Source organism: Terrapene carolina, unplaced genomic scaffold (assembly GCF_002925995.2).
Source record: "Terrapene carolina triunguis isolate 2854851 unplaced genomic scaffold, T_m_triunguis-2.0 Scaffold165, whole genome shotgun sequence".
Taxonomy (NCBI): domain Eukaryota; kingdom Metazoa; phylum Chordata; order Testudines; family Emydidae; genus Terrapene; species Terrapene triunguis.
This window is the reverse complement of record NW_020664516.1, coordinates 2485697-2511435: the sequence shown is the minus strand read 5'-3', so window position 1 is coordinate 2511435 and position 25739 is coordinate 2485697. Positions and strand designations below refer to the sequence as shown.

The following is a 25739-nucleotide window of genomic DNA, read 5'->3' as shown; positions in this document are numbered from 1 at the left end:
ATTTTACTCAAGAATGGCCACAGTGGGGCCCCAGCCCTGGTGTCCTCATCCCTGCTTGTTAATGTCAGGATCGTTCACTTGGATTGTGTCTTAAAATAGGTGATTTCCTTCACGCTTATTCCCTCTCTGTAATTAATCTGATCTCTTCACATTGATGTAATCCGTTTACCAGCCTCTGTCTCTGCATCATTACTCAACTGGGGATGGATGAGTCAGCCTCAGCTCACATAGGCTCTCCCTCCCCTTTGAAGTGTTCCCGATTTGTACGGGGCCAAATCACTGCGCCAGCAATGCACCTCACTGAATGACTCCGAAGTCAGCTGACCCTACTGGATGATGTGGAGCTGCTGGGGGTGGGGAATTAGGCAGAGGAGCTCCCTTCCCCTGCCCATAGCAGCCCTGTCTCAATCCTGACTCTGTCTGTCAGTCCGTGATGTGGCAGAAGTCCGTGCCACCCTAGGGCTGCCTCTCCTGCATGGGGAAGGGAGAGTTCCAGGTATTGTGTTACAGGAGAGGCTGGGTTGGTGGGAGTTGCTGGAGGAGATTCTCCCATACCCTGTGATTTCCTTCGGGGAGATCTTCCTCCCAATGGCCTCTTCTCCTCTCCCCACTGACAATCCTGTTTCAGAGCTGTGTTTCTTGAGCCATGTGGCCTGTTCATGCCCCCTGGCTGTCACTCACCTGGGGAGGAACCTGTCTGCTTCCCTCTGGGACAACAGCATGGCCCGGCCTACCTGACGTCTTCCGCCACCACCCGATTGCCAATAGAAATAGGGCTGGGCTTAGCCTGTGACTGGTCCAGGTCAGGATACCCAGACATGCTTGTGGCTGCAAAGCCTCCCCATTGCATGTGGTTGCTATGCGCTCTGCTCCCCAGACTCTCTTGCTGGGCCCAGAACTGACCCACAGTTTGTAATGTTAGTCTCTTTTGAGAGGTGAGTTAGTAACTTATGCAGTCTCTGCATTGAACTGACATGTCTTCTCAATCACTAAGAGCAAGTACAGGGACTGATTCCCCTCTCACATACACTGGGGTAAGATGAAATCAGTCCAGAACTGCTCATTGAAATCAGAAATGGGAACAGACTGACTTACCGGCAGCAGCAGAATGCCTTTGAATTGCATGCTTATGAACAGATTTCAGAAGCCCTCTCAGTGCCACGCCTTTTCTGAGGGGAGTGGCTCTGTTTTACCTTCAGAGTGCTCACACAGTGTCTGCCTTTGCTTGAAAGAACTTTGCGATCGTTTTGAGATTTCCCTGAGAGGAGTGGGAGGGGGGAGGCAGTTGAAAGATCTCAGCGATTTTGAACCATTGATTTATAATCAGGACTGAAAAGGGAGAAAACGAGGACTTGAAATTTCAGCAGAGAATAAGCTTGCTTGAAGGAGGTGTATGCCGGAAAGAATCCCATGGGAAAAGATAGTGAGAAGGAGGGAGAAAGCGAGCTGAATTAGAAAGTGTTCCAGGACGCCCCAGGGTTTTCTTTGACAAAGTGTGAAAAGTAATCAGAGATCCAGTCCTGTAAGGAAAAGGCATATTAGTGATAAACCTTCAGGTGCAAGGAGGATGGAAAAGTGTATAGGAGAGAGTGGAAAGGAACAAATCCTTCTCCAGCTCTAATTGTAAAATACGACAGATCAGAGGATGAAATGAAGCCTGCCCGAGAGTAATGGCTAACGAGAAGCTCTGCTGTTATGGAGGCAGTAGGAGGTCGTGGAAGGAGTCCTAGGGCCTCCTGGAGCAATTTGATGACAGGAATACAAGGAATACTGCGGGAAATGCTGTGTTGACAAGGGAGGCTAAAGGGAACTAGTGCTAGAGAGTGTCCCAGGAGAGGAGAAAGATGCTGTGAGGAGCTTAGGGCTACATTCATTTTGGTAGTGGAGGAATATTGGAAATATGGCTGAGCCGTGACACGTGGATTCCCAAAACAAAAGGGAAGGAGCTTCCTCGAGAGATTGTTTATGATCTACAGTATAATCCCAATTTTTACTTGGGTTGACCCTACCTGTATACACTTCTCCAACAAACCCTGCCTCAGTTCCCCTCTTCAACCACTTCTCTGCTGCATTCCCCTACAGTTGTCCTTTGGAGGACAGGCATACCATTGCAACAGCACTGCTTCAGAGTGATGTAGATGTGGCTGCAAATGATGTTCATCTTTGCCAAATACCAGCCAGCAGACAAAGAGTTAACTCTTCTTTTTAAGTGGAAAAGAACGTCTGCATAAATATGTCTGCAGCTCCCAGCTGCAACTTGTACAGTTGCAGCTGGGGAGGTATAGTTATGGGAGGGAGGGAGAGACTGTGTGTGAATGAGACAGTGTGGAATTGTTGCTGTTCCAAAATGAATCTGTTTTGGAAGCTAGTGAGACCTCAGTGAGACAGCACTGGTGTAATAGGGACCCTGACACATACTGTAGCATTAACAGTCGTGAAGATTCCACATGCATCTTTGGGTATGTCTACACTACGAGAGTAGTTCGATTTTAGTTAAATCGAATATGTGCAATCGATATTAGAAAGTCGAACGTGTGTGTCTACACTAAGGACAGTAATTCGACTTTGTCAGTCCACACTACCAGGGAAAGCGTCGACATTGGAAGCAGTGCACTGTGGGCAGCTATCCCACAGTTCCCGCAGTCCCCGCTGCCCAGTGGAATTCTGGGTCGAGCCCCCAATGGCTTCTGGGTAAAAAATTGTGGCGAGGGTGCTTTTGGGTAACTGTCGTCATCCGTCAGTCACTACCGCCCTGCCTCCCTCCCTGAAAGCGCCGGCGGGAAATCAGTTCGCGCACTTTTTGATCAGTGACAGCGCGGACGCCACAGCACTGCGATCATGGATCCCGCTGCGACCATCGCTGCAGTTGTGGCCGTTCTCAACGCCTCGCACCTTATCATACACCTTTCCCAGAGGCAGATGCAGAGAAATCAGGCGAGGAGGCTACGGCAGCGGAGTGAGGGCCTGAAGTCGGAGAGTAGCACAGAGCTGTCAGAAACCACGACACCCAGCGCCGAGGACATCACGTTTGCAATGGGGCATGTGGATTTTGTTGAACGGCGATTCTGGGCCCGGGAAACAAGCACGGACTGGTGGGACCGCATAGTGCTTCAGGTCTGGGATGAATCCCAGTGGCTGCGAAACTTTCGCATGCGGAAGGGGACTTTCCTGGAACTTTGTGAGTTGCTGTCCCCTGCCCTGAAGCGCAAGGACACCCGCATGCGAGCAGCCCTGACTGTCCAGAAGCGAGTGGCCATAGCCCTCTGGAAGCTTGCAACGCCGGACAGCTACCGGTCAGTCGCGAACCACTTTGGCGTGGGCAAATCTACCGTGGGGGTTGTTGTCATGCAAGTAGCCAAGGCAATCGTCAAGGTACTGCTGTCAAAGGTAGTGACCCTGGGAAACGCGCAGGCCATCATAGATGGCTTCGCTGCGATGGGATTCCCAAACTGCGGTGGGGCTATAGATGGGACTCACATCCCTATCCTGGGACCGGGCCACCAGGCCAGCCAGTACATCAATAGAAAGGGGTACTTTTCAATGGTGCTGCAAGCACTGGTGGACCATCGGGGACGGTTTACAAACATCTACGTCGGATGGCCGGGCAAGGTTCATGACGCTCGCGTGTTCAGGAACTCTGGTCTGTTTAGACGGCTGCAGGAAGGTATTTACTTCCCGGACCACAAGATAACTGTTGGGGATGTGGAGATGCCTACAGTGATCCTCGGGGGACCCAGCCTACCCGCTAATGCCCTGGCTCATGAAGCCCTATACTGGCGCCCTGGACACAGAAAAAGAACTGTTCAACTACCGGCTGAGCAAGTGCAGAATGGTAGTGGAGTGTGCTTTTGGCCGTCTCAAGGGGAGATGGAGAAGCTTACTCACTCGCTGTGATCTCAGCGAAACCAATATCCCCATCGTTATTGCAGCTTGCTGTGTGCTCCACAATCTGTGTGAGAGCAAGGGGGAGACCTTTATGGCGGGGTGGGAGGTTGAGGCAAATAGCCTGGCTGCTGATTACGCCCAGCCAGACAGCCGGGCGATTAGAAGAGCCCAGCGGGACGCGCTGTGCATCCGGGAGGCTTTGAAAGCCAGTTTCAAGGCTGAGCAGGGTACCCATTGACTTTTAAGTTTGTGGACACAGAAGCTGAACTTGCCCCCGTTTCTTTACCCAGTTGCCGTCGACTATCCTCTCCAATTACATACCCCCTTCACCCCCTTCCCAAAAAATAAAATCTGTTCTGTTTTGTTCATGGACACCGTTGTCTTTATTACTGTTTTCACGGGAATGTTTTAAACCTGGGACGCAGACTGTGGCGGGGAGCGGGTTTAGGGTTGTGATGCAAATGATGCTTCTAAACTCCAGGAATGACAGGCTCCGCGATGGTGGACTGGTTGTTTCAACGGAGCCTGCCAGCCCTCCTGGCCGGGACTGCGTGTATGTGTCGGCTATGTGACTGTCTTGCAGGGGGAGGAGGGTTACAGATCCCCTGCTGCGCGGCTCTGTGATCCAGGGTAAGGACCGCTGCATAAGATCTGTAACTGCCCTCCCCCGCCACCAAGTCACAGAGCAACACCACCGCCCCCACCACACAGAACATGAAAACCACCTCCCAGACTGACCAGGATAACTAGTCACTGCACTGTATATGTGCCCTGCTGCTGCACCTGCCCCCTGCTAAAGGTGACTGTCCTGTCCAATGACCAAGGCCCTTCCCCCCCCCTCCAGACAGACTCCCCTCCAAAAGAAGAGGATGGAAACAGAAATGAACAGAAACGTATTCTTTATTAACAACCGCACATGGAACGGGGGGGTGAAACTTGGACGGGGTCTTGTGTGAGGCGGGTAGGAAAGGACTTTTCAAATTTTGGGGAATGAGAGCCTTCTAGTGGTAGAGCAGTCCGCAGGGGTGGAGTGAAATTTTTCCCGGCCCCTTCCACCCCTCCGTGTTTGGACTTTGGGTGAGGGGGGTATGGGACTTGGTGGCGGGGCAGGGCAGTTACAGAGAGACTGCAGCGGGGCTCTCTCCTCCTGCCTCCGGTCCTGCAGAACATCCACAAGGCGGCGGAGCGTGTCCGTTTGCTCCCTCATTAGTCCAAGCAGCGTTTGAGTAGCCTGCCTGTCCTCCTGTCGCCACCTCTCCTCCCGTTCAATGTTTGCCCGGTGCATTTGGGACAAGTTCTCCCTCCACTGTGTCTGCTGGGCTGCCTGTGCTCGGGAGCATTCCATTAGTTCAGCAAACATGTCTTCCCGTGTCCTCTTCTTCCTCCTCCTAATGTGCGCTAGCCTCTGGGCAGATGTGGCTGTGGGAATTGGAAAAAGGGAGTGAATTCCTGAGACAGAGCAATGTATCTGTGAACAGAGAACATAGTCTTTCTCTGTGAACAAGACCATGCAGAGCACCTATCACACGCGCACTGAGGACAAGGTCGAATTTTCGGCCCTCGCCTACAGTGCCTGCGGTCTTGCTGTGGCGAGCTGAGGAGCAGGGCAGGACACCGGACTTTGTCTAGATGGCAAACATGGTAAGCCGTAGACTTGTGGCCGCTTAAAACTTTAAGAGTGGCACTGGCCTCCTTTCACATAGAAAGCAATGCGAGTCTCTGCTGGCAGCAATCCTGCAAGCATGAACTCTGGCCCTGTCCCAGCCCCTCGCGGCTGTAAACCGCGTGGCTGTAAACCGGCGGTTGCAGTTCTGTAAAGGGACGGGCAAGCAGTCCCAATACTAACTTTCCCCTACCTAATTCACAGCAGGGAGTCATGCCTGACATCACCCTCCTGAAGGTCTCCGAGAGCCAGAAGGAGAAGATGCTCCGGGACAGCCTGCAGAAACCGGGGCCATTTGCTGCACTGCTGTGCAAGGCCATGATCCCGGAGTACCTGCTGGCGTTGTGGCAGGGAAACGTGTCCTACCACGGGGGGCCTAATAAGCTGTCCCTGCCCAGGAACCTGCTGATGAGGCTTGAAAAACACCTGCAGGAGGTGTATGAGGAGTTCTCCCCGGAGGATGTCGCCTCGATCCCCGGTTACATTGACCAGTTCTTGGCTTAGGTGCCCTTGGAGGGACAAATGACTGCAGGGTTTTGGGCACTATAATCATGAAGCGGACATTGTGAGATTTTTTTAAAATGGTTCGGACTATATATTGAGGCGCCCAAAGACGGAGTAATCATGATACACTTTGCACTGATTCCCCTTTTGTTTGACTTTCCTGTTTACATGTTTTTAAGCACTTTACCCACTGTTAATATTTTCAATCTTCCTGTTTTGTTGCAAATAAATGTTTACATGTTTTAAAGCACTTTAGCTACTGTTAATATTTTAAATATGCCAGTTATGTTGTAAATAAATGTTTGGATATTTAAAACACTTACTGCTTGATCCTTCCCCTGAATCTGTGTCTGGGGTAACGGCTGGGGAGGGTTGGTAGGGGATCTCTGTCAGGGTGATGAAGAGCTCCTGGCTGTCGGGCAAATCAGCGTTGTAAGCGCTGTCTACTGCCTCGTCCTCCTCATCTCCTTCCTCCTCTTCCCCGTCCGCTGAGGAACCGGCCGCGGACAATATCCCATCCTCAGAGTCCACGGTCAGGGGTGGGGTAGTGGTGGCGGCCGCACCTAGGATGGAATGCAGTGCCTCGTAGAAACGGGATGTGTGAGGCTGGGATCCGGAGCGTCCGTTTGCCTCTTTGGTCTTCTGGTAGCCTTGTCTCAGCTCCTTGATTTTCACGCGGCACTGCGTTGCATCCCGGCTGTAGCCTCTCTCTGCCATGGCTTTAGAGATCTTCTCATAGATCTTTGCATTCCGTCTTTTGGAGCGCAGCTCGGAAAGCACGGACTCATCTCCCCACACAGCGATGAGATCCAAGACTTCCCGATCCGTCCATGCTGGGGCCCTCTTTCTATTGGATTGCACGGCCATCTCTGCTGGAGAGCTCTGCATCGTTGCCACTGCTGCCACTGCTGCTGAGCTCGCCACGGTGTCCAAACAGAAACTGCGCTTCAAACTGCCCAGACAGGAAAAGGAATTCAAATTTTCCCGGGGTGTGGCTGGTCAGAGCATCCGAGCTCGGACTGCTGTCCAGAGCGTCAACAGAGTGGTGCACTGTGGGATAGCTCCCGGAGCTATTACCGTCGATTTCCATCCACACCTAGCCTAATTCGATATGGCCATTTCGAATTTAGCGCTACTCCTCTCGTTGTGGAGGATTACAGAAATCGATTTAAGGAGGGCTCTATGTCGAACTAAATGGCTTCGTGGTGTGGACGGGTGCAGGGTTAATTCGATATAACGGCGCTAAATTCGACATAAAAGCCTAGTGTAGACCAGGCCTTTGCTGTATTTTAATACCACAAGGATGTTGTTAATAAAACCCCAAAAGATGCCCTTACATTTTAATTTGACTATTTTTGTAAATAGTTTTCATTGTATAAATGTAACAAGACACTCCAGCGGTTAGTTTAGAATGTTTTCTCTCTAGTTTTCAGATCTCTGAATTGACAGCTGCACACAATGCACTTGTGATTATAACTCTGCTCTGCTTTGTGAAAATCAAGTTCAAGGCATCGAGTATTCCGAATGTGGCCTCTCTAATATTTTAAATACAGAGGTGGAATGATTTAGTCCATCTTTATTGCTGCGATTTATACATTGTAAAATTGCTTTCTTTTTCTCTGGCTCTTTCTGAGCAGTGCTTAGAGAGGCTTTCATTGTTTGTTCTGCAGAAAATGCTTCTGTACATTTATTTTATTAGAGAATAGATTACACAGGACTTTTGTACACAATTTACAGCTAGCCTTTCAAAAGGTATAATTGAAGGATTTAGGCTCATCTGCATTTACAGTGATGATGACCATCAGTGACTGGTTACTGGTCTGATCACATGTGGAAATCCCTATGTTCCTAAGCATGAATTGGATTTTGTGGCATATTTGTGAAGCTCTTCCAGCTTGTCAGTTAAAATTTTTCATTTGAGTTTCTCTCAGTGGTAGATTTCATGCTTTAGGCTTGCTGCGCCAGTACCAGTAAACCTCTGTTTGTTTTCTATTTGCTTCCAGTATCATGAAGGGCAGCTCTCATTGCAAAATGCCATGCAAGGATTCCTGTGTGTTAACAAGATACTCAGGAATCTGGCTCCACTGAGCTTTAACTGCCGTCTGGTTATGAACTTACCAACCAGCAGAATCTTCTGAAAGAAGTCATGCCAGTTTTTAATAATGAAACTGGAATACAAGTCAAGGACAGTAACATAGCCTGAGGCAGGAAACACACTAAGGTAGCATTCCCCCTAAAGAACAGAATAAACAGATCATAGAATCATAGAATATCAGAGTTGGAAGGGACCTCAGGAGGTCATCTAGTCCCACCTCCTGCTCAAAGCAGGACCAACCCCAACTAAGTCATCCCAGCCAGGGCTTTGTCAAGCCAGGCCTTAAAAACCTCTAAGGAAGGAGATTCCACCACCTCCTAGTGAAAAAGTTTTCCCTAATATCCAACCTAAACCTCCCCCACTGCAACTTGAGATCGTTACTCCTTGTTCTGTCATCTGGTACCACTGAGAACAGTCTAAATACATCCTCTTTGGAACCCCCTTTCAGGTAGTTGAAAGCAGCTATCAAATCCCCCCCCATTCTTCTCTTCTGCAGACTAAACAATCCCAATTCCCTCAGCCTCTCCTCATAAATCATGTGCTCCAGCCCCCTAATCATTTTTATTGCCCTCCGCTGGACTCTTCCCAATTTTTCCACATCCTTCTTGTAGTGGGGGGCCCAAAACTGGACAGAGTACTCCAGATGAGGCCGCACCAATGCCGAATAGAGGGGAATGATCACGTCCCTCGATCTGCTGGCAATGTCCCTACTTATACAGCCCAAAATGCCGTTAGCCTTCTTGGCATGCCCAAGGGGAAACCAAGTAACCACAATTTTCTTTGGACAGTCAGTAACTCTCTGCTTCTGGCTTCCCACTCTTTGGGCTTTTGTGACTCTTCTCCTCTCATTCTCTTCAGCTGTTCCTTTGTCAACTCTTGGGTGGTTCTTCCTCCGTCTCTTCTGATGTCAGTCAGTGCCTTCCCAAGGCTGTCTTGCTCCCTTCCTTCTCCCTCTGCTCCTCATCCCTAGATGAACTCCTTTGTTCTCACAGCTCCAGTTACTTATATGTATGCTGAGGATTCCTTGATTGTCTACTTCCTTTTGCTTGCCCAGTTGACTATGTGGCAACTTTCTTTGGAACAGAAAACCCCTACCAAAGTGAAAGACTCCACTGCACACACTCCCCCCCTCGGGGAGAGGATGAGAGAACAAACAACATGTGACAATGTTAATCATGTTGCTTAATGCACTACTGGAAGGTGTCCCCCTCTGGCTCCCTGCTTTTGACCCTGTGACCCTCACTCTCATCCCTGTCTTATCATTTGTTGCCCCCCCCCGGGAATTGTTTGAGATCTAGGTCTGGTAGCGCCTCTCCTTAGGTTGGGGGAGGGGCCTTTAGATGTGGGCAGGTTCACGCACACCTATCCCCAGATGCTCAATAGGTACTGGAAGGTGCTTAGGTACTATGCTGATGAGCGCAGTGCAAGAGCCAACATTGAATAGAATAAATGGCCCACTGCCAACTCAAACTCAACACATCAAAAAGTTTAATGTCTCTCCATTTCTCCTATAATTAACTAATTGCACTTAACCTTTAGGGAGCACTTTCCATCTTTAGATCACAAAGTGCTTTACAAAGGTGGCTAAGGATCAATATCCCCATTTGATGACTAGGATGATTTCTTTCTCTTTGCCCTTCCATGTGGATTGCATAATCTTATATTTTACATGTCTCCTACAGATTCCCCGGTTGGTGAAAGTCATCCTGGAGAGTTCTCCTTACTTCAGAGTTATCAGTCCCAATGATGTGGGTCACAAAGTAGCACCGGGCATGGCGTCTACCTTCCGCATCCTCTTCACTCCTGAGGAGAACAAGGTACCATCGCCACCCTTAAAGGGATCAGTGCCTTTTAAATATAGAATATGCACACAAGGGGCTAGATTTTGGCCAGTAAAACAGGTGTCAATCCAGAGTAACCTTTCTGATTTCAGTGGAGTTACTCTGGACCCAGCCTACTGTGATAACAGTAGAGCACCCACTACTCCTTGGTGAAGGGATCCTTTAACAGACTGGACATTCCTTTTGCCTGTTGTTCTGTAATCTGCCAACCTATTTTCGGGGCTCTTTTCATCCTTCAACACCTAAGGGATTTAAGGTGTAACTTAGGGGTTCTCAAACTGGGGGCCGTGACCCCTCAGGGGGCACGAGGTTATTACATGGGGGGTCGTGAGCTATCAGCCTCCCCCCCCAACCCCGCTTCACCTCCAGCATTTATAATGGTGTTAAATATTTTAAATTTGGTTAAGTTTTTAATTTATAAGGGGGGGTCACACTCAGCGGCTTGTTGCGTGAAAGGGGTCACCAATACAAAAGTTTGAGAACCGCTGGACTGTAACTCCTATCAGAGAACCCCTTAAGCACCTGTGGGCTGATAGATTATGCACCATACAATCAAACATAGGGCTTTCTGCATGACTGTACATATTCTGACTTACTGAGCCAATTATAAAGACCAACGCCTAAACTTTCAAAAGCAATCAGTGATTTTGGGGGCCCAACATGGGACCCTGGAAAGAGGCCTGATTTCCAGTGGAGGGATGCTCAGCACTTTCTGAAAATCTGGCAACTTTAAGGTATCTCAGGTTGGACACCGAAAAATGGAGACACTCAAGTTCGATAATTCTTTAGGCCTGAGGTTTTTTTTAACCAACCTGTGTATGTCTTGATTGTAGTCCATGTGCCACAGTTTGAGAACCACTGTTTTAGACTAACTGGCTAGGGACAGCGTGGAATTCTGGTATTTGATAGGCCACAGTTGGGATTACATTGCTGCTGTTTATTTCTCCTTTTTTATACGGGATCTGTATGTATGAGTGGGAAGACACATACACAGATGTTCAGTTATACCTGTAGGAATGCAATAGATTAGGGAAACCTATTCTTCATCTCTCCCTCTCCTCATTTTGGCCTGGGGAAAAGGAGATGATTTTTAAAAACTCTGTCTTTAGGCCTTACAGCTATGCTGCCCCTGCAGACATTTGCCTGCTTACATTCCAGTTGTCAATCAGGGAGAGGAAGTGCTGCGTGTGTGGCAGAGAGCCGGCTTGGCACAGACAAACTGAGCTCTAGATTTTCTTCATTAAGAAGGCGCTCAGTGTGCTGCAAAGGGCTTAATGGTATTTCCTATCTGAAAGATTCTGTGCAGAACTAAATGGGCATATACATTCTCCCACTGTCATGTTATCTCTCTCATACACATGTTGTCCCAAACCCAGTGTTTCTCGCATCCTAGGATGGTATAGTGCCAACTGTAAAGAAGCGTCTTTTAATATTGGTTTGGCTGCCTCCTTTAGCCCTGTACCATAATGATACCTAACAGCATCTGTGTCTACCTACTGGCATCTCACCATAGTATCTAGGCTCCTATACCATTCCTTTGCTGAGAGTGTACAAATAACATTGCTGTGCTAGTAGGGAGTGCTGTGATGCCAACGTTCGCTACTGTGATCTTGAGGCTTGTTGGGGCAGAAGAAGATGTTGCAGCTGGGAAGGGTCAGATGTGTGGCAGGTTGATTCTTAAAGAAATGCAGAGCACATTTTTTACAGCATCCTAGTGCTAGTGCGGTCCTTCATTTAACCTGTCTTGAGATGGCAAGGTTAGGAATAGCTTTGTACTAGCCAGTGTTGGTGCACTAAGAGAGCTGAGGAGTTTGGTCCTCTCTTTGGACACAATTGATCTCTTTTCTTGCGTTTGTTGGTAGGTTTTGGTTTCATTGTATTCCTTTTTTGTAATGTTTGGAAATGGAATGGTGTAATAAATGAAAATCCCCATGATCTGTATCCTGTTCCCCAGCAACATGGGCCTGTGAAATAATCAATTTTCCTCTGACAGGACTTAGAAGTTATTGAAAGTCATTAATGTTTGCAATAAAACTATGTTGGTATGGGGGGAAATTTTCAAGCGTGCCCAAGTGACTTAGGCTCCCAAGGCGGTCTCTCAAGTAGAAAGGGCCCATGTTATGTAGGGCTTTATAAATCAAACCCAGAACTTTAAATCCCTACATGGTTCAGCCCGATTCACCAGGTCCTAATGTTACGAATATGAAAAATGGTTCCTTAGAGTGATATTTTGAAAGCCATCTGCATGGTGCTTGCAGTTGTGTGCTTGCAAAGTAACACTGATGCACGCACCTTAGGCTTTGTACTTCGTACGTGCTAATGTATGGCCCACTTGTGCTCCCATGGTTGATCTTATGGGAGCAGGATCATGCCACTAGAATCCTTTTTTAAATAGGGGAAACTTCTTGATGCTGAAATACTCCAGTAAATTAAATTATGCCACTAGGACAAAATGTAGGTACCTGTTCGTTTGTGTGTGTGTGTGTGTGTGTGTGTGTGTATATATATATATACACACACAGTATATATTCCGTGCTTGTCCCTGTAATCCCTCTTCAGGCATATCACTTGTTTCAGCACACACACACACACACACACATACATATGATATGATATGATATATGATATGATATGCCTGAAGAGGGATTACAGGGACAAGCACTGAATTATCCCACTTTACGCTAATAAAAGTTCAGTTTCCATAAATTGGACATATGCATCTGTGACTCTCTTGGTTAAGTGTGGTACTTTAAAAAGCACTAGCCTTTCTCTATTTGAGATCTTTCCTGTTATTATTGGTTACCCGTAATTCTCTTGGCCTGAGTGTGATCTTACATACACTGGTTAACTCTGACTTCAGATGAGTCACTCCTGATTTACAGAGGTATAGCACAGAGCAGGATCAGGGCCTGTGTATTCTAAAGAAAAGGAATTTGGGCGCGGTCAGTGGCTGGAATGCCATGTGCCATGCGGCTTCTTCCTGAGAAATGAGCATTTCCATATTATCTCTTAGCCCTCTGGTCTGCCACACAACTGGGCAGTCAGTAAATAAATAAATAGCTGATATGTATCTTTGTTTATTGGTATTTGCTTTATAAATATGAAATGCAAATCTTTCCACTTGGCAACAATTCCAATCCGTTCCTCTAATTGCTTCTAATTTACACTGTTGTGTTTTATGGCTCTGTTTGTTTAATGTGGATGTTCTCGTTCTGTAATGTGTTCCAGGGTCCGCTTGTATTTCTGTCTGACAGGATCTGTCTAATTGGAAACCTTTGCCGAGCTGATGGGCAAATAAACGACGGACAGGAATCTTCACGTTTTACGTGTGTCCTTCCGGATTATTAATAGATTATGATAAAGGAAAATGAAAGGGAAAGCAAGAGGCATATAAAACCATTTTACAGCACAGTTTATTCAATCGTCCACTCCTACTCTTTGCACCATAACAATGCCACATTTTTCAGGCAATACCAGCTTAGACGGGAGAGTTTGCAAAATTCATTACTGCCGCCAGTGATGACTGAAGTAATGCTTGTTGATCAATATGAACTATGACAGGACAATGAGTTACTGAATTAGCAGAATTAATTCCTTTTAAAATTCAGTCCAGCCTGTTAGAGATGTTTTGTAGCATATTGAAGGCATTCCTAGTATATCTTCAGGGGCAGGGTTCCTGAAGGAAGCACTTAGGTTCACTTCGAGGAATGTCTTTCTGTAAAATTGAGTTGGGACCAAATTATCCCCTTATCAAGGACAAGGAAAACATAGTCCCTAATTGCAGAGTTAGTTCATTTGTGGGAGGGGGATGTCCCCCACACAGCAGAACTGTCATGGGGTATTTATGAGATCTCCAAAGTCTCTGCACTATTTTCCAGTACCCCACAGTCCTGCCTCCATGGAGCTGTGCTCCTCTACATTCTTGCCTGACTTTTAATTACATTGAAGTGGACCTGGTGATGTTCTTTGCAGCTGTCAAGGCTGATTCCCCACTCTGGCACTTCGAGTGCAGAAGGTGGGGGCCCGCAAAGATTTTAAAAATTAATACTGGCCACTCCAGGCTTGTATTAAACTCCCAAGGTTACAGCTTCTCTGACCTTGGATGGATAGATGCTGCCACCATCCAAGTGCAAAAAACACCTTTGAAACCAGGAAGGAGCACTTGGGAACTCCTTCCTGTGGGGTACCCTCAAGCCCTTTCACCCCCCCTCTGGGGAAGAGCTGAGAAAGAAAACAAAGGAAATCAGCTGTTGCCCCCAGCTAATTAAACAACCTGTGCACAAACCTCTTAGGACACAAAAATCCAGTCCTGTTCTTAAAAAAGGTAAATTTTATTAAAAACAAAAAGAAAGAAAATACATCTGGAACTTCGGCTTTTGCTAGATTTAAAAAACCCACTAACAAAAATTAAATATCAGGAATAACCTTCTTGAGGTCCAGCTTAAAGGTTACAGGCAAAACAGAAGCATTTGGGGTTAGCACAGAGGAGTCCGCAAGCCAATAAGAAATAAACAGAAATAAACCTAATCACGTCTTTCTAGACATCCCCTAATTTACTGACGTATCTGGGGTTTCAGATAAGCAATCTCTAGGTATGATCTGATGGTTTTTCATACCTGGCTTTCAGCTTCTTACAGCATAACTGCTCCCTGTTCCCCTCTTTCCCAGAGAACCACAACACACAGACAAAGGGAAGTTTTTTCCCAATTTTAAAAAGTTCTTGCCTTCCCATTGGCTCTTTTGGTTAGGTGCCCACTCCTTTCATTTTACCTGTGGGCTTGTTAACCCTTTACAGGTAAAGCAAGTAGAGAACAACCACCAAGAGGGATTCCACAGCCAACTGGCTGGCTGGGTGTCCACAAAAGGGAGCTACCCCTCCCCCCCTCATTTATCACAGCAGCTATAATCAGGAAATAATTCATGCAGTATTTGTTCTCAATTATATAGTTAAACTGACAGATGAGAGCCACCTGGCCCATTGGGTAGTGATTGGACATGCCATTATGAAATGAAAACATGCAAATCATCAAACTGGTACAGAAATGAAGCCTCAGATTGTAGAGATCCTGAAACAATAGTTCTTCGAGTCACGGTCCCTATGTGGATTCCAAACGCAGGTGCTCATGCGTGCCATGCACCGGAGCTGGAACTGTTCATAGCAGTGTCCGTTGACCTGCACGTGTGTTGTGCATCCACCATGTGACATGTCCAAGGCTTTAAGAGGCTGTGCGGGTTGATGCCACTCCAGTTCCCTCTTACTGCTGCCTGGCCAGAGTCGGAACCCCTGTTCCTCGCTGCTCTTAGCTCGCTAAGAGAACTGCTCTTCGTTTTTGCTGTATATTGTTTCTAGCGAGATAGTTGTCTGTTACTTTTTAGTAGTTAGTTTGTTTTCCTTGGGTTTCTCCCCTTCAGGGTTTTTTTTTCTCCCCAACCCGGGACTCTGCCAGCTTCAAGAACTGTGCCTTGTGCCCTCACTCCTTTTCAGTGAGCAACGAGCACACTCGTTGCCTTTACTCTCTTGGTGAAGCCCACGTTTTCTCTTGCTGCGCCATCTGCCGCTTGTTTCCATCCCAGACTCGAGTAGCTCGTGAACTTTGCCTTCGCAAATGTCTAATGGAGGAGGTGATGCGCCCACATGTGCACAGAGGTGAGCACTTCACTGGGCCCCTCCCGTGTGGCACTGGCAGCACTGCCACACCCATCGAAGCCCCACTTCGTGCACAAAAAGCACGGGCATAAGGGCAGCTCCCCAACGGGGACCATCTCTAAATGCAGCGTTACCTCCCCAAGCTGTGTTAGGTCGGGTGAGAAGTTGTGCGCAACTGTGGATGCTCCTGCTCCTAAGAAGGCTCGTACAGAGCACCACTCCAAATACCATTGTACACCACCTGCCCCATCTTCTGCTCCAGCACCTGGGCCTCCTCCTTTGGCCTTGGCACCATCGATACTGCCAGCACCTTCCAGCCAGTCACACCCAGTCCCGCATATTCCGGGGCAATTATCACCCCTGACGCCATTGGCTGAGCTCTTGCTGCCTTTTGCTGGCTCTCCCCCGCACTCTGGACCTCTGCCTGTTCCAAGACTACACTCTCCAGTGGACGAGTCCCTCATGCTCCATCCTTCTGCTTGTTGACCACCCTCTTGGACCTCAGCTTGCACCGATGGTCTAGCAAGGCAAGGGCCATTCTTCTGAATCTGAGTGGCCTCCGACCTGGACACAGCCTTCTCTCCTGCCTGGTCCTACATCCCAGACTCTCTGCACCTGTCCTACCCACCGACATACAGTCCCTCTGCTGACCCGTGGTTCTGCTCCAAAAGGGCATCATAGAATCCGTGCCGTAGCACTACCATGGCTGTAGTTTTTATTCCCCCTGTTTCCTCGTCCCGAAAACAGGGTATGGTCTTTGTCCCATTCTGGATCTCTGCTCTGTGAACAAGTTTATTCGCAAGTTTTGCTTCAGAATGGTCACCCTCCCCCTGATTATCCCTTCCCTCTTCTGTGGAGCTTGGTTTGCGGCTCTCGATATGAAAGATGCATACTTCCGCATAGACATCCACCCTGCTCATCGCAAATTCCTTCCCTTCCAGGTGGGGAGTTCCCATTACCAATTCCCCGTTCTCCCCTTTGGAATTGCAACTGCCCCCCGCATCTTCACTAAGGTCTTCACGGCGGTGGCGGCCTATATGTGCCACCTCTGCCATTCCCTCTTCCTCTACCTGGACAACTGGCTCCGTGTGGCACCATCTTTCCCCCTTCTCCTTGCTACTATCCGGACTCTCAGAGCCCTCCTCGGCAGCTTGGGCATCTGCATCAATGAGGAAAAGTCGATCCTTGCCCCTACCCACACGCTCACCTTCATAGGGGCACACCTGGACTCTGTCACAGCCTTTCTTCTCACAGACTGTTTCGTGCTCTTATCGTGATGCTCCGCTGCCGTCCATCAGTGCCTCTCCCTTATGGGCCATATGGTGGCCTGTACCGTGGTCATGCCATCTGCCTGTCTCCATATGTGTTGTCTTCAGCTCTGGCTCCCTTATGTCTACGACCCACAGTCGGACCCCCTGAACCACCCGGTTGTCATCCCTCCCACTGTTTTGGCTTCCCTCGCCTGGTGGTGCAACCCATCTGTGGTTCTAGCAGGCATTACGTTCATGTCCCCCATGCTCAGCACCACTTTCACCACAGATGCCTCACTCATGGGCTGGGGCGCCCACCTCAACAGCCACCGGGCCCAAGGACTTTGTTCAGCAAAGAGTCGTGCAAATGCACATCAACATTCTGGAACTATGGACGGTCTGCCTGGCCTGTCAGGCCTTCCTGCCCTTCTGTTTCCGCCATATTCAACTGCTGTCCGACAACATGACGGTGGTTGTATATATCAACAAACAGGGCGGAGTCAGGTCTCCTTCCCTCTGTGCGGAGGCCATCCTTCTTTGGAATTGGTGCCTCCGGCACAGAGTCACCCTTCACGCTGTGCACCTCCTGGGCACCAGCAACTTATTGGCAGACAGGATCAGCTAGTCCTTCCACGCCAACCACGAGTGGGAACTCCACGACCCCATTTTCCGGTCCATCTTTCATCGGCGGGGCACACCGTGCTGGGACCTCTTCACAACTTCGGAGAACCACAAGCTTTCCCCTCTTCTGCTCTGGGGAGCTCTGGGCCCAGGCTCTCAGACACAGGGCAGCATGGCCTAATGGCCAGAGTGAATATGGCAGACCTTGGACACAGGGCAGTGCAGCCTAATGGCCAGAGTCAATATGGTGGCCCTAGGACACAGGGCAGAGTCAATATGGTGGGGAAAGGTGGGGGCCACTCCCAGGGGGGTGACGGCCTGGGTAGGGGGGCCTAGGCCTACCGGACTCCACCAGGCCCTGACCCAGGGCCCTAACAGTGATGGTGCGGTCCATCACTGGGTCAGCGGGGAATCCCACCGAAACACGCTGACCTCATTCGGCTGGGAGATACCACTTGCTCACCCTCTCTGGGTCTCTTCCTATCGTAGTTCCAGAGCTCCTCAGCGTGGATGGTCTTCCGGGGCTCCTTGGGCTCCAGGCCTCCAATCTGGCTCTCCGGGTCTCTGGCTCTTGCAGGCAAGGGCTGTGGCAGCTCTTCAGCTGGAGCTTTGGCCGAAGGGCCTTCTCCTCCAGCAGTCAGCCCAGAATGAGCTGGGCTGCTCCCTTTTATACTGAGGCAGCAGTTGGAGCATGCCCAGCACAGGACTTCCGCCACCCATAGTGTGGGGTTAATCCTTCCCGCTCCAGTGCAGGGTATGCACGCCCCATCACAAGACCCATCTGTCAGGTCTAGGATCTCAGATACACAGTGTATCCTGGGAGCGCCTCTGACCTAGGGAAGCCCCAAAACACATGAGGTTACAGCAGCCACTCAGTCTCGGCACAGACTGCCAGCTCTGATGAAAGATACCCTACAGTGGAACTGTTAGCAAAGGAAGGGAGGGCCCCGATGGAGCTGGGGAAGGTTAAAGAAACACAGGATGTTGGGAAGAACAAGAGTTATCATGTCCAGTTTGGGGGAATCAGAGTGGGAGATCCCAGCTGAGGCAGGGGACAGGGAAGAAAAGGGATTGGATGGTTAGGGGTTTTTTGTCAAGGAGAAGGATGGGAGTGAAATTAACTTGTCTCACCATATTAACTGTATCAAAAAGGCAATTAGGATTAGGTGAAGAACATGCTTGCAGTTGCTTGCTTTCAATATATGTACTTTCACTGCGTTACCATTGCAGAAAAATTTGTACCGTTTTTGAACGTGTCTCTATAAAGGCGATTGATAATAAATCATAGTAGTAGGGAATAGTGCTATTTTGCTAACACCTGAAATACTGGGAGCAATTCTTGTCTCCAGTTTGGGAAGAATACACTGTAGAAAAATTGTTAAACCATGATACAAAGAGTGAAGGCCACGGCACCCGAAATGCCTTAATGTTCCCTTCTTGTAACTGTGGATTCTGTTGTCCATGAAGCCAGTTGGATTCCTTCTGTTGCTCGCTCTCTTGTGGGAATGATGCCTGAGTTTACCAGACTGATGTGTGTGTTATTTCCCTGTAGGATTACATCCACCAGGTAACCTGCATCACGGAAAGAGAAAAGTTTATTGTGCCTATCCGAGCTATAGGGGCTCGGGCAATACTGGACTTCCCTGACCAACTGAACTTCTCCACCTGCCCCGTCAAGTACAGCACTCAGAAAACTCTGCTGGTTCGCAACATTGGCAATAGAGAGGCCCACTACAGAACCAGCCTTCAGAGGTAAAGGGGGCTTTGGTTGGTCTTCATGTGCTTCACCTTACTTGCCGAAGGGTGTGTTAATGTAGCATAGCAAAGAGGAACAGAACAATCAGATAACTTGCACATTGCAGCATGTCCTGCAGACTGGGGGGATGTTTAGAGCACACCAGCTTTTTACTGTTACTTGCTGTGTGATGGAAAAAGTGTCTGTCTGAGCCTCCAACCCTTGTCCATGGTAGGTTGCAGAGTTTTAGGGCATGCTGTTGTGTGTGCTCCATGGAAATACCATGCACAAAGCCTGTCAGATTTAAAGGAAAAAATCTTGTTGCAGCCCTGTAGTTAAAGATACAGGTAGGAGCATGGTAGCTAAGTCCTTCTCCCACTATGGAAGGTATGGGTAGGAGCTGTTGTCAGTTGTTGGCTGTGTGTGTGTTCTCTCTGTGTGCTGCACCGGCTCTGGCCTGGTAGCCAGTACAGCAGACTCCAGTCGAACTGCCCATGAAGACCACAGACTCGGTTCAGTAGCAAAGGCACTTGGCCAGGTTGATTGTCAACGAAGCACAGTCCTAGTGCCCTGGCTCAATGGTTCTAGGTACACTAACACGTGTATGCTCATTACAATGGACCCCGGCGGCAGCCAACCCCTGGCCATGCGCTCCAGCCCCCAGCCCTGGCTGCTGACGCTGGGCACTGCTCCTGGATGTGGACCCTGGGTTCTGGTGGGTGCTGGCCAGAGGCACCGATCCCCAGCCCCAGGCACCAGCCCCAGTGCAGATGCCCAGCTCTGGGCATGCAGCAGCAGACACCAACCCCAGGCTCTGGCAGGTGCTGGCCCTGGACGCCGACCTCCAGTCCCGGTTGCGCAGCAGCAGGCTTCGGCGGGTGCTGGCCCAGGACACTTACTCCTAACCCCTGCTGTGCAGCAGCGAGCATGGACCCCAAGTGCCGACCCTGGGTGCCAACCCCTGGCCCTGGTCACACAGCAGCTGCGCGGACACCCAGCAGTCGATCAAGTGCCGTGCACTTTAGGTGCCCCTCCCCCCACTGCCGCGCTGCTCCTGCCCTCTGCCTTGGAGCCCCTGGCCAGCGGCTCCCGGGAGCCTCCTGCTTGCTGTGCAGAGTCGGGGGGAGGGGAGACGCTGATGTCAGGGAGTCCCCCTCCCCCTACCCATGTACCCCATCTCTGCAGAGCGGGGCGGGGAACACGACAGGGCTCAGGAGTGGGACATGGGACAGAGTTTGCTGACGGCTGCTGCTGTGTCTCAGGCCTCAGACTGGTGAATGCCGATCTACCTAAAGGGGCAGCGTGTGTGTCTCTCCCTCACACACACACGGTATCACTCTCTCTCTCTCTCTTACACACACACACACACACACACACTGTGTGTCTCAGTCTCACAAACACACACTCTGTCTTTCACACTCGCCTCCCAACACATACTTGTTTTATTGTTGGTTGTTGTTACTTCTTGATACTTCCTGCAATGCACATATATTCCCTGTAATCTTATTCTTTCAAAGTGTGTTATTTTAGTTTTTTGACTGGGCTATGCATTTCATAATTTTTATTTCCCTCTTATGCTTAAATTTAATTCTTTGAATAGTGAGTTCTAAAATGCCTAACCTGCCCAGGCTGGAGTAATTATCCCTATGGTAACTTTTAAAAAATATATATTCTATCTAGGTTTTTTGTTTCTATTGGTGGCACACAGCCGCACGTTACCTCAATATGGTGCACATAACAAAATTCATTCCGCACATATATGGAAAAAATTAGAGAGAACATTGGCAGGAAGCCTGTGTAAGTCTACTGTCTGCCAAACTAGGACGCTAGACTGTGTTGGTGCTCGCCCCTACCTGAGCCCCTAGACTGTTAGGGCGCTCACCCCTGCCAGAACCTAGACTGTGTGTTTGCTGGCTGCCTTAGCCTACAGCTGAGACTAAAGCCTGCTCCCTGCTCTGCCCCGTCCCAAAGGGCCAGAGCCTGAACTCGTAATTGCTTTCTGTCCCAGTCAAGAGGCTGCGCGCTAAATACTGCTCACTGCTTCATCTCACCTGGGGGAGCGAGAGCACCAGACTGTTCCTGCTGGTTTACCTCTGCTAGGTCGCTACAGAACAACAGACTGCGTACGGCTCGGCCACAGTGGCCAGGCCTGAGCCTGAGGATTATTGCCTAATACAGCAAGGCGGAGTGGCCTCCATCCCCACTTGAGAGTGATGGACCACTACACTTCCCTTCCTCATCCAGCCATCTACATAGACAACTTTAACCACCATCACGAAGACTGGGGATACTGCTCAAATGACACAACCGGGGAACAGATCACAGAATAGGTCTCCCTCGAAGACCTCCACGTGCTCTATGGTCCGAAGCAATCCAGATCTTTTCGGTCTGCGAGGCGTACAATGGATCACAGCCCTGACCTGTATTTTGTGACCTGTAACAGCACAGGTATTCCACTGGCCACAACAAGAACCATTTTGAGTCACTTCCTGCATAACCAACATCGCTCAATTATCCTCCAACGTAAGTTGAAGACAGGGATCACCCTTGTTGATCTGTGTTAGAGGGTTTTCCCTTCACCCTCTCCCCTGGTTCTTGTCACGCAGATGGAAAGCAGACCAGAAGTCCGAAGTGCAAGCAATGCAAAGTTTATTGGGGTTAATTTCCAGCAGGCATATGTATACCATAACTCGACGCCGCAGAGCCCTGTTTCCCAGTGTTCCCACTTCCCCCTTCTCAGCAGGCATAATTATACCTGAAATGCATGCCCACAGTCCCACCTGTTACAACTTACGGTCATATTCTGTTTTGGGGGTCATCCGGCTAGGGTCTTCCTTCCCACCCCTTTTGTACCCCATGGGAGGGGTAAGGAGTGAGGTTGTACTTCAGTCAGGGGCAAGCATTTCTCTGGTCTTTTAGTGTTTTACTTCCCCCCCCCCCAACCCCTTTTGCCCCTCCCAACTGGTTGCTTGACCTTGCCTTGAGATAAGGAGTTGAGGCAGTCTTCAAGTGTGCACTCATATATTACATTCCCAGCATGCCCAGTAACACTTTAACTGCTCTTATCTATTTCCATTATACTAACAAACCCATCTGGTTTAGGCAAAAGCAACATTTACAGTATCTCTTTGGTTTTAGTAAAATCCCCTTGTTCACAAATATTAGTAAAAATGTATATATATCCAAACAGGCAAGCAGAACTCAAAATACTATCTCAGGCAAAACTTACAGGCCTAGATCCTACATTGGCACTAATACTCCTAACAATTTGTCCTTGGCATACGACACTGTCTGGAGACAGGGCCTCCTCCTCAAGATCTCCCGCGTCATTCACTGCCGGCGAATGATCTGTCTCTTGGCAGCGATGACCGGGGACCACCGCTTTAAGGTACACTGTAATGGCCAGATCAGTAGACCAAGAACTCTTAACTCGGGCATCCCTCAGGGCTTCATCCTGGCCCTGATACTTTTTAATCTATACACTGTGGATATGCCAGCGATGGAGTTGAGGAAATTCGTGTATGCAGAGACATGCCCTAACTGTTCAGCATACAAGCCTCCATACCAGCAGCTGCACCCTAATCCGAGATCTTAGCATAATGACTGATTATTTCCAATGCTGGAAATTTAGGCCTAACCCAAAAAAACCCATGGTAACCACTTTCCATCTCAACAATAAAATAACTAATACCAAACCCGATGTGCAGTTCAGCGGTGAGAGCATCAGCCAGGAGGCTAACCCGAAGTATCTTGGCGTTACACTGGACTGGAGTTTGACCTTTCAACAACACATTGAGAACACTCACGATAAGGTCAGATCTCATGTTGTGCTTATCAGTAAATGCCTGGAACATCATGGGGCTCCAGTCCAAGGACCTTATGAACTGCAACAATTGCCTTGGTATATTCTGCAGCTGAATACTATGTGCCAATGTGGTCTCACAGCAGTCACACTAAACTCCTTGATACTCAGTTCAGTAACACCATGTGCATAGTGCCAGGGACGCTCAAATTGACTTCGGTTGCCTGGCTCCCGGCCCTATTGCACATCCATCCTCCACAGATTAGAAGAGCTTCCCAGACATCTTGCTTTCTCAAACACGCAAATGCAAACATGAGGATCCCATTCCATGATGGGATTGCACCCAACCCTCTATGGAACCGCATCAAGACCCTTACAGTCAACTTCAACGCTGACACTCAATGGAGAGCCACAGCTGCTCAAAACAAACAGCTCGTCTTTGACCCTGCCGAGGAATCATCGGGTTTTGATTTATATCGGACAGGCTGGTGCAGATCGAATCACATCAGGACATCTCATGGGAGATGTGGATAAACCCTCTTTAAATGGAAAATGAGACAAACACCTGTATGCAACTGTGGTCACCAGACACAAACCAGGCACATCATATCTGACTGTCCTTTGTTCTTTTGCCAGGAGCCTGAGGACATTCACCAGTTCACTGCTGTGGCAATGTGCGGGCTATCAAATCTAGATATAAATTTGTAGCTATTGCTATCTACCCAAGCCATATGAAAGAAGAAAACTATTACTCTTGGCGAGGCAGTGGCAGGAAATAAATCAATGGAGACACGGCCGTCGGAATTTGCATATTAATTCAAGTTCAGCAGTCTCTCTCTGGAGTCTGTTTTTGAAGTTTTTTTGTTGCAAAATTGCAACCTTCAAGTCTGTCACTGAGTGGTTAGAGAGGTTGAAGTGTTCTCCCACTGGTTTTTGAATGTTATGATTCCTGATGTCAGATTTGTGTCCATTTATTCTTTTGCGTAGAGACTGTCTAGTTTGGCCAATGTATATGGCAGAGGGGCATTGCTGGCACATGATGGCATATATCACATTGGTAGATGTGCAGGTGAACGAGATCCTGATGGCGTGGCTGATGTGATTAGGTCCTATGATGGTGTCACTTGAATAGATATGTGGACAGAGTTGGCATCGGGCTTTGTTGCAAGGATAGGTTCCTGGGTTTATGTTGTATGGTGTGCGGTTGCTGGTGAGTATTTGCTTCAGGTTGGGGGGCTGTCTGTAAGCGAGGACTGGTCTGTCTCCCAAGATCTGTGAGAGTGAGGGATCATCTTTCAGGAAAGGTTGTAGATCTTTGATGATGCGCTGGAGAGGTTTTAGTGGGGAGCTGAAGGTGATGGCTAGTGGCGTTCTGTTACAACGACAGCTATACGATTGACCCATCTTTCAGCTGCTGTTGGGGACCCTAAGATGTGTCCACGAAGTTTCCCTGAAGAGTCCAACTACCCCATACTTTCTCTCCTTATTTATTTGGGTTAGTGTAACAATAACATGTCAATAAAAAAAAACTTGTTAAGCAAGCAATTGCAAAGTTTAAGCAAGAGGTTTCCTCAAACCATTAGACAGATATGTTTTTGCAGAGTCTGCATGTCTTGAGGGCCCTGACAAACAAATCCCAAAGGGAAGATATAGATAAGCTTCTGGTTTTTCTAAAACACATACCTCAACAATTTCTTATCAGGAAGGACAGAGGGTCAGGCTCCCCACCTACTCCTCCTCGCTGCTTGCTTAGTTATGCTAAGGCCATTGCAGAGGCCTGCTAGAACCTACTGATCTAGCTACTTTTGGCCATACACATGATAATCAATATTACAATTATTGGTAGTGGCCAGGCATTTTGCTGGTCCACCAAAATCTCCCCATACAGTGGCAGCCATTGGGAATACCCATAACCGAATCCCTTTCCCTAGCAGGTACCTGATGTTAGGATGGAGTATCTGACTGAACACTTCTGGCAGCAGAAGCAATCTGTGTACCCTTGAGAAACAAACCCTCAGCTGTACGGGAACATTTGATACTTCCTGACTGGTTCAGCTCAGCTGTCAATGGAATGACTTGTTCGCCTTTAATACACCGAAGAACAAAACTATGTTTTAGCGCAGGGGGCCTCAACCTTTTTCTTGCTGAGGCCCCCCTCAACATGCTATAAAAATACCAAGGCCCGGCGGAGGTGGGGGGGAGGGACTCGGGGGGGACCCTTAGGCATAGGCATGGTTTTACTTCTATTGGGGCGGGGGGCAAGAGCTGGTGGGGCTCGAGCCAGCTCCGCACAGCAGGGTCCGGGGAGGGAGCACCACTTCCACCCCCTGACTCACTCAGGAGGCCACCTGCCTGTCTGGGCTGTGGGGGGATGCAACCAAAAAATAGGGGCGGGACTCAGTTCAGAAAGTTTGAAAACTGCTCAGGGTGCAAGGAGAGGGGGTAGCTAGGGGCTGTGTGCGGGCAGGAGGTAGCAAGGGGCTGTGTGTGGGCAGGGAGTATCTAGGGGCTGTGTGTGGGCAGGGGGGTAGCTCAGGGTGTAGGGAGGAGGTAGCTAGGGGCTGTGTGTGGGCAGGGGGGTAGCTCAGGGTGCTGGGAGGAGGTATCTAGGGGCTGTGTGTGGGCAGGGGGTATCTAGGGGCTGTGTGCGGGCAGGGGGGTAGCTCATGGTGCAGGGAGGAGGTAGCTCAGGGTGC

The 25739-nt window shown here is 49.0% G+C and overlaps 1 protein-coding gene across 1 annotated transcript in view; it reads left to right on the top strand.

Annotated features, from left to right (window-relative positions):
• Positions 1 to 25739, top strand: part of LOC112119564 (hydrocephalus-inducing protein homolog) — a 360821-nt gene that overhangs the window by 7399 nt on the left and 327683 nt on the right. Inside the window, 2 exon segments of the mRNA XM_029912025.1 lie at positions 9830 to 9964; positions 19059 to 19258. Coding sequence (XP_029767885.1) covers positions 9830 to 9964; positions 19059 to 19258 — 335 coding nt within the window.